Source organism: Ascaphus truei, chromosome 10 (genome assembly GCF_040206685.1).
Source record: "Ascaphus truei isolate aAscTru1 chromosome 10, aAscTru1.hap1, whole genome shotgun sequence".
NCBI classification, from domain to species: domain Eukaryota; kingdom Metazoa; phylum Chordata; class Amphibia; order Anura; family Ascaphidae; genus Ascaphus; species Ascaphus truei.
Window position 1 is genome coordinate 9,966,288 of NC_134492.1, and position 15,457 is coordinate 9,981,744.

The window sequence follows — 15,457 nt, forward strand, 5'->3', positions numbered from 1 at the left end:
GTGGCATCAGTTGCCATGACAACAGGACGCCACGTGACGTCATAACATTACGCGGCGCCACGTAGCGTCCCGTTGTCATGACAACGCAGCGCCATGTGACGCCGCTCGGCTATATCGAGAAGAGTTGCAGGGGGAAGATGCCGGGAAACGCCGCTGAAGGTAAGCGCGGCATTTTTTTTTTTTTTTTTTTTTAATCTCCGGGTTGGCCTTCGGTAGCAGGTGGCAACCCTGTTGAGACATTGTGGCTATTTACGAGTCATGGTACCAGCTTACACTATAGTTAGAAAGGACAGGGTAGGAAGAAAGGGAGGAGGAGGAGCTGCCCTTTATGGGAAGAGAAACATCAAAGTTACTTAAATACAAGGTACTGGAAGAAAGACGGAGACAGTCAAATTCTGTGTTTCTATGTAACATTTCTTGTCGTCCACCACAGATTCACTGAAAATGATGTTATATCCCCAGAAAAGCTGGTTTCTGCTCCGTACGCTGTGATTCATGGATCATTGTTGCCATCATGAGGTGACAAATCATAGTGAATATTCTTCTTTTCCCATCAATTGGCTTATGATCTGCAGGTTTTATTTACTCTGTTTATTCTGACAAAGTGGTAATAAGTTTACTAAATGTTAAGATGTTAAGTTGGACACTTAAAGAAGGCATATATAATAAAAAACAAGCATTTTCAACGAATCCGTAACAACCATTGTCCTGAAACTACATCCCTCCCCAAACGTATATTTCTTATCCTGTCTTAGAATTTTAACAAAAGATATTTACAACCTAAGAAAGAGAAAAACAGCCCGTTATATTAAGTTGCTTTTTAAGTAGTACCTATCATCATAGAAGCAGAAACAATACCTGTGTGCTTTACATATTTTTTTCTGTTTTACACTTAAAGCTGCAGTTCAGGCAATATCTTGCATGTGTTTTTTTTTAATAAATCAGATCTGTAGTAAGAAAAAATACTTTTAGCATTTTCTGTATTTAAAAAAACAACTTTGAAAAACCAATTTTCTTGTATTCTATTTTAACAGCCATTTACTAAGGCACTGCCCCTTCATGTCCTGTCACAAGCCCTGGCACACCCCTTTGTGAGCCCTGCCCTCCCTCTTGCACATGTCAGTGCAGGAGTGCTCATGAATATTCATGAACTTCCACTGAGTGACAGAAGCAGAGGAAATACATTCCCCATAGTTAAAGATGTCGCCAAACTTTGCCGATCAATAAACAGAGAATGAATTGACCAGCAGCTATGCAGTTCTTCAAGTAAGTAGAGATTGCCCACATGAAACTATTGAAATAAAAAAAAAAACACTATAATTTTTTTTTTTTTAAAGCCTGAACTGCAGCTTTAAACCCTTAAGTCAGTATTTTTACACCTTTTTTTGGTTAGGGAACCTATATATTGATTTTGAAATTCTGGGGAACCCCAACCCTCGCCCCTCTCTCTCGCCCCCCCCCCCCATCGACCCATCTCTCTCTCTCACACACTCTTCCCCTTGCATGCGCGCACACACACTCTTCTACTTACACACACACTCCCACTTACACACAGACATACACACTCTCCCACTTACACACACTCCCACTTACACACAGACATACACACTCTCTCCCACTTACACACCGACATACACACACTCCCACTTACACACCGACATACACACTCTCTCCCACTTACACACCGACATTCACACACTCCCACTTACACACCGACATACACACTCTCTCCCACTTACACACAGACATTCACACACACCCACACACTCTCCCACTTACACACACACACACACCTGTTCTTATCCTTGTAGTGTTGCAACGAGGGGCATTTGCAGGAGATGAGTTAAAATATTTCCACAAACACACACACACACCCCTCCTCCTTGCGAGAGAGCGTGCGCGCCTGTCCAATCCTCTCTCTCCCTCTTGTCAGCCGGCGCCAACCGGAGCAGGCAGAGAGAGGAAGAATAGCCTCTGCTTAGCTCGGGAGCCGCCGGTCACTGCAATATGGGGGTGCCGCCGGGTCTGGGATAGCTGGGAGAGTTGTCCCAGCTTCCCCCCCCCCCCCAACTGGAAGCCGCAGAACCCATGAGGCGTGCTCACGGAACCCATGAGGCGTGCTCGCGGAACCCATGAGGCGTGCTCGCGGAACCCATGAGGCGTGCTCGCGGAACCCATGAGGGTGGCTCACGGAACCCATGAGACGTGCTCGCGGAACCCATGAGGCGTGCTCACGGAACCCATGAGGCGTGCTCACGGAACCCATGAGGCGTGCTCGCGGAACCCATGAGGTGTGCTCGCGGAACCCATGAGGCGTGCTCGCGGAACCCATGAGGCGTGCTCGCGGAACCCATGAGGTGTGCTCGCGGAACCCATGAGGCGTGCTCGCGGAACCCATGAGGTGTGCTCGCGGAACCCATGAGGCGTGCTCGCGGAACCCATGAGGCGTGCTCGCGGAACCCATGAGGTGTGCTCGCGGAACCCATGAGGTGTGCTCGCAAAACCCATGAAGGTGGCTCACGGAACCCCAGTTGAAAACCACTGCCTTAAGTGCTAGAAATGCCTTAATGCATTGTAAAGCAGAACAGTGCTGCCCCCTGTAGCACCAAAGGGATTAATACAAACAAATTATATTTCTTAAATAATATCCACAGTCTTCATATAACTGTATGTAAATCAACCATCAGCTATACCCTGTTACAGTGGCCAAACCGGAAATATTTATGTTAGAAGAAAAATCATATTAATGGCTTTGATATTTGGTCTATTAAACCCCAAACACATTTAACTTTGAAAGGTAAATGTGTAAGATGCTGGTGATATCCAGTGAAACGTGGAACGTTGCACAAGTACAAGGTTCATAAAGTAAGTGCACTGCGGTGAGTATTATATTTATTAATGAAAGCAGTCACCACATAAGCTAGGATATAATTAGCCAAAATTAAGATCCGAAATGTATTTATGGTTTTCCTTGTTGTACCTTGCAAGGTAGATAGTTTTTCTTACTTATATAATAGTATTTAAAGTATAATCGGTGAAATATTTTATATATATATATATATATTTAAAGAAAAGGCCAGAATGGTCTAATTATCTGAAGCCGGGATACCGTTAAAACCTGGCCTGTTGTTGTCCCTTGAGGACTGCAGTTAGCCGCTACTGGATTACATGATATACAATATATTTGATTGTTGACGAGCTCATATTATACAAAATCATCTTTCTCTCTTACGTGACAAATAAAAATGAGCGGAGTATTTATATAGGAATAAAATCTACCATAGTAAATACCTATTGGATAGCTGGCTAAGAATAAGGGTCATTTCATTTTAGTATTCAGCACAAGAAATGTTGTATTTGTCTTTTTGCGAGCTAGAATTTCACATATTCTATGCCTACGTCTTAATTATTTGCAGCGAGTACTTTATAGAATAATGTCCATAATATAATCGGTGAGAAAATTAGCTGGATCCCACAATTTAAAGATAATTGTGCAGTTTCAGAACAAATCACATTTGGGAACAAAATAGGATTGAGAGCGCTCTGTTTAGTGGCTTCAACATGAGGTTTTATTAATTGTACCAAATTAGGTCAATATTGCATTTAGGAATGCCTGCTATTGAAAATAAATTTCCCCTTGCCTCTTCCAATATCAGAAAAATGCATGTTCTGTTTATAGATTTTGGATCACATTTTGCCACGAATATTTCTCTTGATCCATTGCAGGAGTAATCAGCGGATGTATAATTGTTCTCTTTAGAAGCAACACAGGTTTTCATTACGTCCATAAAAAGAGGAAATGTGGAACATAAACCCCATTCTGGAGTCAGTTTCTATAAGTTCCAATGCCGTGAAATATTATATGGCATCCTTCCCAGAAACGAAAAGTAGAAAACTCGGCTATTGCGACGATCATCTGCCTTCATTTGATGAAAAAGAATAAGCAAGTGTCAGACTTCAGAAGAGAAGAGGAAGAAGAGATGTGAAATGAAACACACAGAGAAAACTAGAGATAATTATAATGTTGCTCTTTCTTCTTCATTACCCTTGACAGCGCAAACCAGATAGAAGGAACACAGCAATTCTATGTAAGAATAAGGGAGAAGGAAAACAAAACATCAATTGGTGACATCTACCCACAACAAGCTGCAAAAGCTGTGTCATGGTGTACAGCCAATGAAATGGCAATCCAGATATCACAACAAGATGAGGCAGGCCCCAGATACAACAACAACAAATTGTCTCCAATCGTCACCATGTAAACTGATTTGTAGAAGTATTTACACCCTACCAATAATGTCACATTTTGTTTAATTTCAAATGGTGTATGCACAGTTTTTCCAACAAACGGTTTTGTATTCTAAAATACAAAGCTGTAGTGGTTAAATAGAACAGTTATATGAGGAGGAGGTTAAATGTCAGAAAAGGGAGGGGGGGGACTGTGAAATGTACTGGTTGCATAAGTATTGAGACCCTTAAGTAAATAAATAAACTATTCCATACCATACAGGAATCGAACCCAGGACCTTTCATATGGTAGTACTAATTCCCTACCTGCTACGCCACAGGTTTGGTTTTATCGCACCAATCCTGTGGCGTAACAGGTAGGGAATTGGTTCCAGTATAGGAGAAAAACTGGAAGAGCACTACTGAAGGTATTAAAAAAGTAGAAAGGAGGGGGGTGCGTATCCCATAAAAAGATTATTTATTGGTCATGGAAAAACAGGGCAATGGAGAGTCCATGCATGGAGGGAAGCAGGAGGGGAGGGCGCGAGCATGGAGGGAAGCAGGAGGGGAGGGCGCGAGCATGGAGGGAAGCAGGGGGGGAGGGCGCGAGCATGGAAGGAAGCAGGAGGGGAGGGCGCGAGCATGGAGGGAAGCAGGAGGGGAGGGCGCGAGCATGGAGGGAAGCAGGAGGGGAGGGCCCGTGCATGGAGTGAAGCAGGAGGGGAGGGCGCGAGCATGGAGGGAAGCAGGAGGGGAGGGCCCGTGCATTGAGTGAAGCAGGAGGGGAGGGCCCGTGCATGGAGGGAAGCAGGAGGGGAGGGCCCGTGCATGGAGGGAAGCAGGAGGGGAGGACGCGAGCATGGAGGGAAGCAGGAGGGGAGGACGCGAGCATGGAGGGAAGCAGGAGGGGAGGGCCCGTGCATGGAGTGAAGCAGGAGGGGAGGACGCGAGCATGGAGTGAAGCAGGAGGGGAGGACGCGAGCATGGAGTGAAGCAGGAGGGGAGGGCGCGAGTATGGAGTGAAGCAGGAGGGGAGGGCGCGAGCATGGAGTGAAGCAGGAGGGGAGGACGCGAGCATGGAGTGAAGCAGGAGGGGAGAGCGCGAGCATGGAGTGAAGCAGGAGGGGAGGGCGCGAGCATGGAAGGAAGCAGGAGGGGAGGGCGCGAGCATGGAGGGAAGCAGGAGGGGAGGGCGCGAGCATGGAGGGAAGCAGGAGGGGAGGGCCCGTGCATGGAGTGAAGCAGGAGGGGAGGGCGCGAGCATGGAGGGAAGCAGGAGGGGAGGGCCCGTGCATTGAGTGAAGCAGGAGGGGAGGGCCCGTGCATGGAGGGAAGCAGGAGGGGAGGGCCCGTGCATGGAGGGAAGCAGGAGGGGAGGACGCGAGCATGGAGGGAAGCAGGAGGGGAGGACGCGAGCATGGAGGGAAGCAGGAGGGGAGGGCCCGTGCATGGAGTGAAGCAGGAGGGGAGGACGCGAGCATGGAGTGAAGCAGGAGGGGAGGACGCGAGCATGGAGTGAAGCAGGAGGGGAGGGCGCGAGTATGGAGTGAAGCAGGAGGGGAGGGCGCGAGCATGGAGTGAAGCAGGAGGGGAGGACGCGAGCATGGAGTGAAGCAGGAGGGGAGAGCGCGAGCATGGAGTGAAGCAGGAGGGGAGGACGCGAGCATGGAGTGCAGCAGAATGGGAGGGGCACGAGCAGGAAAGATTGCGCAGCGCTGCTCTAAATCTGCAGTTGAATGAAATCCGAGCATTATTCATTTCCTTGCCTATCACATAATGCTGGAGAAATGTTTCAGTAGCTGAGGAATGTGCCTGGTAATGCCCAGAGACTAACATCTCACACGCAAACCGCCAAGGAAACTTATTTTGATACTTCGTTAAACTAACACTAAAGAGAATACAAATCCCTACCCAGCAAAACTGAAACATAAAAACTCTTTTGAGAATAGACATTTCCCGTTTGTTATCTTTATTTCCCCCCCGGAGTTCTGCAAAATTCAAGGTTTTTTTTTTCTTCCAAATACAGTTTGGATTTTGGACAGAAAGTGATACCCTCCCGTTTGGATGTGTCCTTAATGTGGAGGCACAAGAACCCCCTTGGCTTTGGAATGTGTTGCAGCCCCTCTGGGAGGAGCAGGGGGTATATATAGTCGCCCAGGAGGTGGAGATAAAGTGAGAATGTTATGTCAACCAGACGCGCTCTGCATTTTTTAATTAACGACCAGACGGTCACAAGGATTACAGATGGGAAAATGTGTCAACATTCGATCACAAATGATTCACCGAGTTGCAGACAAAATTCGATTCACGGATGAATATATATTCCAAAGCCAAGATGTAAATAAAATGAGAGCGAATGCAATTCTGCCGGCAGCCACCATTCGCACATTAGATTCAACCTGAAATTCGATTTGCTTGAAATATGGGTTTTGCGAAGGAGTAATTTCAATATTATTTGCATATCCTATTAGCATATATCCCAGGTATCTCAGGTGTGCTGCTTTTTGTGGGGACTTTACTAAAATAGGCCTCTCTCTTTTTCTCTCTCTCGACTTTACGTGCCATTCTCTGCATCACGGTGCTATTCGGCAGTACACCAGATTTTGTAGAATATTGGGATACACTGGAGTGCCTTACCCTCACTATATGGGGGGTGAATGCATGATATATAAATCCTCTGTAATAAGACATCGATAAGAGTGTCGATGACACTAGATGTTCCCAACATTTGGGACTGACCTTTGGAGCAGTTGCGTTTTAAACATTGTTGGCGAGTCTGTGGACAAGGATTCTGGGTAATGACATGTAAATAAGCAACCAGTGAGTGTTTACCCTTGTATGTCCCTCTCTAATTTTACCTGCATTTATCAGCTTATAAAGACAGAAGTTTCATCCAAGTGGCTCGGTGAGTAAACACACTGACTGACATTGACGGTACAGCGGGGGAACCTGGTTCAATCCTGGTGTCGGCTCCTTGTGACCTTGGGCAAGTCACTTTATCTCCATGTTCCTCTAGTACCAAAACATAGATTGTAAGCTCCATGGGGCTGGGCCGGTATCTGTAAAAATTCCTTTGTGCTGTGTACTGCGCGCTATTGCTGTAATTGTGAAGCGCTTTGAGTCCCATTGGGAGGAAAGTGCTATATGAAATAAAGTTGTTATTATTATTACTCCGTTTGAGCATCGTCACTGATTCTGAAGTTTGAAGCCGATAGTGGTTGCAATAAGGTTATGGTAGCTAAAAAAACAACTAATTTAGTATCTTCCATGATCCAGACTTAACTGTGCAGCAGAAAAAGGCTCAAGGAAATCTGTGCCAAAAATTGGATAGGAAGCTAAAATTGACAGACTCGCTGAAAATTGCAAATTGTTTCTTTCTTGAAGGCTTGTGTAGGGAGAATGGAATGAATGCTTCTGATGGCCTAGGCATGATTATAATAGTTTAAGTTTCGTTTCTCAGTAAATGCTTACTGTTACTGTAATGGCTTAACTTCCCGTACATAGCTTGTTGACCGTTCCAATTGTCCAGGTGGCACCTGCCCCCCACCCCCCTCCCTGTTTCCTGAGTTTAGACTATATACGTTTGCCCGAGCACAGAAAAAAGCAGAACCTGGACAGGATACAGGATACAGGATTGATGGTGAAACTGTGCCCGGGACAAACGCGATCACAGATAAACAACTCTAACTCTACCAGGCATCTGCGGATGACAGGATTCCCCTGGTCGACAGTGTGTGGTATCCTGACTGCTGTAAGATGCATATAACTGAAGCTAAGTACAATAAATAACAATTTACTGAGCACGTGTGTCCGTGTGTATTTCGTGGTTGATATCGACAATCCTGATAAGAACTAACCCTTATCAGCTTGTGATATTTTCCTTATATTGTATTTCCTAAACTTAAATGTGTGTGCTACTTCGAACAAATGCTACATACATGGCTGTACACATGTATATCTATATACATGTACATCTATACAATGTATACACATTGCAACTGTTATCATTTAAACCTATCAACATAGAGTATGTAATGTGTACACTTTTACACCAGCACATCTTCACTGGTTATTTCCTGCAAAGATAAACACAAATGATTTAAACCACATTTCTAAGGCCTCGGACATGGTCAAAAAGGCCGTGCTGAGGCGCGCTGAGCCGCACTGAGGGGAAACATTATCCCTATCAGCACGGCTTTAGACGGCGCTTCCGCACGCTTCCGCAGGCGTGCGGAGGCGTGTGGAACTTCAGCCGACAAGCCAATGTTAGTTTTCCCGCTGAGGGAAGCGCAGGGCCGGTCACATGACTGCCAATGGCAGTCCGTGACGTTGGCGCCTTGATGTGGCGCGCTAGCCCCGCCTCCCGCTCCGCCTCCAGGCTTGCCTCCCGAAAGCCTCCCACCCGGCACACAAGCGCGCTCGCTGACGCTCATGCAGGGACAAGAAAAATCTCCTGCTTGAGCAGGAGAGCATGAGCGTCAGCGCTGCCCAGCGCCGCTCCCTGCACCATGTCCCAGCGCCGCTCCCTGCACCGGTGTCCCAGCGCCGCTCCCTGCACCATGTCCCAGGCCTAATGCTGAAACAGATGTTCAAGACACACCAAACAGGTACGATTGGACTTTGGACTACTCTAGCATCAGGAAATGGCATTCTATGCTTTCCTTTCCATTTCCTGTCTACAAGCAAGTAATCGAAGAAACATGTTTCCAAGTAGATTTCTTTCACATTTAACATAAAGCTTCATCTTTAAAAAAAAAAAAAAAGAAGAAGAAGAAGAAGCAATAGTTGGTTATCAAAGATGATCCCACTTAGCTCACAAATAAAAAGCATTTTTTAAATAACCTAATAACTGTGAAAGGCAGGGGGCGGCAGACCTGTCTGAGACATGAGAATGTGCTTACAAGTGATATTTTTATTTGCTGTAAATAACGTAATAATGTAACCGACTTCCTGCAACAAGTAGAATTATCCATAAATCAATCTGTTTCTTTTCCTATGATACAGATGCAGCTGACATTAATGCTGCCGCTAGCGCATTGCAGCAGGACACGCACAATGCACCAGCGGGAGGAGACACCGTTGAGCCTGAATTAGCCGCCCATGAAAAAGGGACGTGGCTAGTACGTTATTGCAATAACACCGGCTACATCTGCAGTCCCACTGCAGTCTCCAGGATGGAGTTTTGGCCAAAAACAGCCCTAACAGCTGCTTCAGTGTATATTCAATTATTAAATTATCCCCATTGAGTCCAAGGCTTGAAACCCTGCGAGTTCCCAGACTGGCGCTGTGGCAGTGACTGGATACAGTGACCTTAACACTCAGCATGACACCGTTTCTACGACACAATGTGGAAAGTGTGGCAACAGACTCAGACATTTCTGATCGTGGTGAAGAAGAAAATATCCGTCTGATATTCTTTAAAAAAGGTGCTAGAAGCAAAATATATTCTTTAGAACAAAAAAGAAGTTCTTGGATAAAGCTAAAGGTACGCCGAGAGTTCAATTAGAAACATTTCCAACATCTTTCTAGTTTCGTGCGTCTGCATCTCGGATAATAATATCATGCCCCTGAGAATTCCACCTTTAAATTCCAAAAAGGGCTATCTGTCGCCCATATAAACATCCGGAGCCTGCTGCCCAAACTGGATGAACTAAGGGCATGGTGCCTTATGCATAAACCCAAAGCCATCGTTCTTACAGAAACATGGCTATCCTCTAAAACCCCTGATGCAAATATCGCCATTCAGGGATACTCCATTTTTAGGAGAGATAGGTCAAAGAGAGGAGGAGGGGTGTTATTTTATATTGCAGACACCTTACAATTTACACTGTTACATTGCCCACCAAGTCCACCCTCTTTTGAAACTCTAGTTGGCAAAATCTGCCTCCCCTTTTCTAAGCCCATCTTGCTTGCTGGATCTACCGCCCCCCTAAAGTCCCTCTACAATCCTTGACTGATATCACCCAATTTCTTGGCTCCATTTCCTCTCTGAATGAGAAGAGTGAGCTGCTAGTTCTAGGGGATTTCAACTTCAATTGGCTTGACCCTAAAAACCACAAAATCCAGATACAACTCAAGTCACTTAACCTATCACAACTCATTTCCCAACCCACACGGATAAACCTGAAATCGCATAACCATTCCTTGCTAGACTGGATTCTCTCCTCAAACCCCAGCAGAATCCAATCCTCTGGCATCCTTCCTGATATTTTCAGTGACCATGCAATAGTGTACTGTGTAAGGAAAATTAAACCGCCCCATTCAAGCCCTAAAGTTCTCCTCACTAGAACATTTAAAAACTTTAACCCACAACAGTTTCTGGATGACCTTACCAACTGCCCATGGCACAGAATCGATTTAATTCCCGACCCTGATTCTGCGCTCGACTATTTCCAATCCGAGTTCTTAAAACTCTGCGATACCCATGCTCCACTACGCAGAAAAAGGGTACGGGGTGCCCACCTTCCATAGGTTACACCTGACCTTATAGCACTCTACCAGTTCAGGGATGCCTTGTGGAAAAGCTACAAAGTAACTGGCACTACCAAGGATCTCAATCACTACAGATGCCTGCGGAACATGTGCACAAGGCAAACAAGGTATGCAAAAGCACAATATTACTCTGACAATCTCCACCAAAATACATCAAACCCAGCTAACTTCTGGAAGGTTATCAACAATATATTCCAGCCTCCTAACCATCAACAACCAAGTAATATCACTAAGGGGGATATTACTCTGACAAACCCCACTGACATTGCAAATGCATTCAATGATTACTTTGTGGGGTGTGCCACTAACTTATTAGCGAAACCCAGCACAAACCCCAAACATGAATCTCATCCTGGGAGTATCCCTACAGTCCCACCCCCTCCCAACACTGCCCACAATTTTCAATTTAGCCCAGTATCTGAAGAGGAGATTACACAAGCGCTCCTCAAACTAAAACTAAGCAGCCAATGTGGACCTGACTTACTACAATCTAGGTTCCTACGACTTGGTGCCCCAGCCATTGCCAAACCAATTGCGTCCATAGTCAACTCTATCCTGTCTGCAGGCCATATCCCTAAGACCTGGAAAACTGCCAGAGTTGTCCCAATCTTCAAAAGTGGGGACAAAAACACTGTCTCAAACTACAGGCCAATCTCACTTCTCCCAATTCTATCCAAAGTTATGGAAAAATGTGTCCACTCCCAATTAAGCGATTTCTACACCAAGACAAATTTCCCTAGCCAATTCCAGTCTGGGTTTCGTCCCAAACACTCCACCGTAACTACCCTGCTAAAAGTTTGCAATGAAATCCAGTGTGGAATGGAACGGGGACAACTCACTGGTGCAGTCTTCCTAGATTTTGCAAAGGCTTTTGATACTGTTGATCCTGCTATCCTGCTTAACAAACTCCAGAGCTCTGGAATAGGGAAACATGCTTTAAAATGGTTTCAGTCCTACCTATCAGGTAGATCCCAACATGTGTCCATCTCAGGCTCTAACTCCAACCCCCTGGATATCACCTGTGGTGTACCGCAAGGCTCTGTTCTGGGGCCCCTACTCTTCTCAGTGTTCATTAATGATCTTCCCACAGCTTGTAAGGAAGCCTCAATACACATGTATGCAGATGACACAATCCTGTATGCACACAGCCATAGCCTCTCTGACCTTCAACACATACTTCAGTCTGACTTTTTGAGACTCGAAAACTGGATTTCCCAAAACAAACTGTTTTTAAACACTGACAAGACTGTAACAATGGTATGTGGGACCAAGACTAAATTTGTAAAGCTTCCAGTGACTGAGCTCCTGATTAGAACCAACGCTACCACCACCCTAACACCTGTCACTAGTTTTAAATACCTGGGCTTATGGTTTGACTCCCACTTAACATTCGGGATGCACATTGATACCCTGACAACCAAGACATATGCCAAACTAGGGGTACTTTACAGGAACAAATCCTCCCTAAGTCTCCTGGTCAGAAAGCGTATTGCACAGCAGATGCTAATGCCAATTATTGACTATGGAGACATAGTATATGGCTCGGCTCCTCAAACCCACCTTAGCAAACTTGACACCCTCTACAATTCAATTTGTCATTTTGTTCTCCAATGCAACTACAACACACATCACTGCGAAATGCTCAAAGAACTAGATTGGTCATCACTAGAGTCTAGGCGCAAAGTTCACCTTTCCTGTCTCACCCTCAAATACTTTCTGGGCAAGCTACCCAGCTACCTGAACAAGCTCCTCACCCCTACCACATGCAGTACCTATCACCTGAGATCAGACTCCAAAAGACTATTCATGGTCCCAAGACTCAACAAAGTATCCGGACGTTCCTCCTTCTCCTTCCGTGCACCCCAAAACTGGAACAACCTACCAGAGACTCTCATATCCACCACCAGCTTAAGTTCTTTCAAATCTAAGGCTGTCTCACACTTTAATTTGGTCTGTAACTGTTTCATACGCTCATAATATATATTTTCTTTAACTGTGCATGCAATGTCTTGTATATAATGTATACCTTGTTCATTTATGTAACTGTATTTGTAACCATGTATTATTTTGTTTTACTCTGTGCCCAGGACATACTTGAAAACGAGAGGTAACTCTCAATGTATTACTTCCTGGTAAAATATTTTATAAATAAATAAATAAATAATATGGAGGCGTTTTACCCGAAAAAAAATCATCTTAAAAAGTTTATTAGCGTGGCTAAACGTGATCTGAAATAACGCAAAGATACGGTATGCGGGCCGACGTGCCAGGGGCCGCTGTGATGTAACAGGTGGCGTTCTTTCTCTGCTTGTTTTCCAGGGGAGGTGGCGTTCGAACGCGATTGAAGCTGAAGTGGAGGGCACGTTACGTCTTTTTTCGTCATCAGGGGAGCGGCCGCGACCATCAGTACCACAGCGATCCCATGGTTGTGAATTCAGAGGTCCGTCTTCTGCACCCAAATAGATAAATGGATGTATAGATGATAACAAAAGATTGAATATCGTGGAATACCTACAAAAGCTCACGATCTCTGTAAGTCTCCCAGCATACCACTTAGATCAGGGGTGGTCAACTCCAGTGCTCAGGGGCCACCAACAGGTCAGGTTTTAAGGCTATCAGTGTTTCAGCGCAGGTGGCTCAATCAGTGGCTCATGGTTTCTGACTGGGCCACTGATTGAGCCAACTGTGCTGAAGCAGGGACAGCCATAAAACCTGACCCATTGGTGGTCCCTTGAGGACTGGAGTTGGCCACCCCTGACTTAGATTGTAAGCTCTCAGGGTCAGAGATTTCCATTCCTATTGCCCCATTTTGTTTGCTGCGCTTATTGTATTATAATTTCCTGTACAGTACTATCTCTTTTGTAAAGCACTCTGTACATTGTGGGCGCTATATAACTAAAGATATACATACCAAAAGCAAACATGTAAATCCTGCTCTCCTTCGAGAAGCACATACAGATGGCGTGGAAGCGTGGTTGTGGTAAAGGGGCTGGAAGTCGAAGAATTGTTTAGTTATTGCGGTTATGTGAGTGCAGAAGAAGCTTTTTTGCAAATTGACAAATAATAGATTTAATGAGGTTATACACAGAAAAGTTACTTAACGTAAAAGCAAAAGTGGGTGGCGTTTGCTCTCATTTTATAAATGTGTATGTGCCACCGGTTGGTACACATATTATTTTGTTTATTAAGTCACTTAGTGGCACTTTAAATAAGTATAAATCTGCCAATCCGGGATTGGTAGCTAGATATTTTAGTTGCACTCTGGATTATTTTAGTGTATAGAAGCCAAGATTAGCTGCATCACCAGCTAAGGAGCTTTTGGTAATTATAAAAAAAAAGTGATTTAATTTATGCCTGTACAGTAGGTTATTCCATCCCAATGAGAATCAGTGAACACAGCACCAGTACCTGGACAGGCTGGGTATTTAGTACCTGGACAGGCTGGGTATTTAGTACCTGGACAGGCTGGGTATTTAGTACCTGGACAGGCTGGGTATGTTTTATATTGTTCTCAGTTTTTAAACGAGCTGATTAAGAGTTGCCTTGTTCCTATTGGCTTTTCAGCTCTTCGTGTTGTTTCTTTATCTAATTTATGACATCGCAAATCACATTGGAATTTTAATGTCAGGTAGAACAGGGGGGCTCATCTCCAGTCCCCAAGTCCCCACAACAGGTCAGGTTTTCAAGATATCCCTGCTTCAGTACAGGTGGCTCAATCAGCCCCTGTTTCAGCACAGGTGGCTCAATCAGAGGCTCAGCCTTTGACTGAGCCTCTGATTGAGCCACCTGTGCTGAAGCAGGGATATCCCGAAAACCTGACCTGCTGATGGCCCTGGAGGACTGGAGCGCCCACCCCCTTTCCCTAGACGCTCTTTTGGACGTATTAGGGCAGGGGTGCGCAAACTGGGGGGCGCGCAATATTTTTTGGGGGGTGGGGGAGGGGGGCGTGGGCGGTTGCAGAGTCCCCGCGCTCTTCTCCAAGGCATTTAAATTAAATTCCGGGGGATCGCGTGAGGCCTCTGCAACTATCCTTATCCTGTCTTCGGAAACACGTCACCATGGCAACGTGGCATCAAATGACGCTGCGGGGTCATGTGGCGCCATTTGATGCCGGAAAGCCGGAGACAAGGGGAGGGGGGGACGCAAGCAGGGAGGGAAGCAGGCAGGGGGGTGCAGCGGAGAAAGATTGCACACCCTGTATTAGGATATGAGCATAACATTTGGACATCCTTTTGATTACATATAAATATAGAAATATCTGCGAGGGCAGCGATCTTTACAGGGACCGGTGCAGAAACTCCTGGTCCCTGTTATGCACCTTCTCCACTGCTTGATTTAACCATGCGAAAAAAACAAGCCCTGATTGAGCCACCTGTGCTGAAGCTGGGATATCCTGAAAACCTGACCTGTTTATGCCCCTTGAGGACTGGAGTTGCCCACCCGCATATCTAGTGCCAAGGTAAATTGTAATAAATGCAATACTTTTCTTATCAGTGGCAGTTTATCAGCTGCCTAAAGTGATAACCTGGGACAGCGGCAGAATGACGATGTAAGGGTATTTTTAGGCATAGAAGGATATGGATAATATCATAATTATCCTAAAAAGGAAAAGTGCTAACTATTAACCATCTTGTGGCCTCTATATTGTGGCACAGACGTATCATTTTTTGGACCCCGAATGTCTTTTACACGTTGGCACCGGTGGTTCCCTCTGCACCTAATGCCGCTGTTTTTAGCT

General features: G+C 45.4%; 2 protein-coding genes across 4 annotated transcripts in view; one reads left to right on the forward strand and one right to left on the reverse strand.

The window, feature by feature from the left end:
- The window catches only part of ST6GALNAC3 (ST6 N-acetylgalactosaminide alpha-2,6-sialyltransferase 3), a 238,383-nt gene that overhangs the window by 216,762 nt on the left and 6,164 nt on the right, over positions 1-15,457 (reverse strand). The window lies entirely within an intron of this gene.
- Positions 14,913-15,457, forward strand: part of ASB17 (ankyrin repeat and SOCS box containing 17) — a 41,154-nt gene continuing 40,609 nt past the window's right edge. The window contains exon 1 of the mRNA XM_075615779.1: positions 14,913-15,178. Within this exon, the coding sequence (XP_075471894.1) occupies positions 15,132-15,178 (47 nt within the window). The 5' untranslated portion in view covers positions 14,913-15,131. The remainder of the gene's footprint in view (positions 15,179-15,457) is intronic.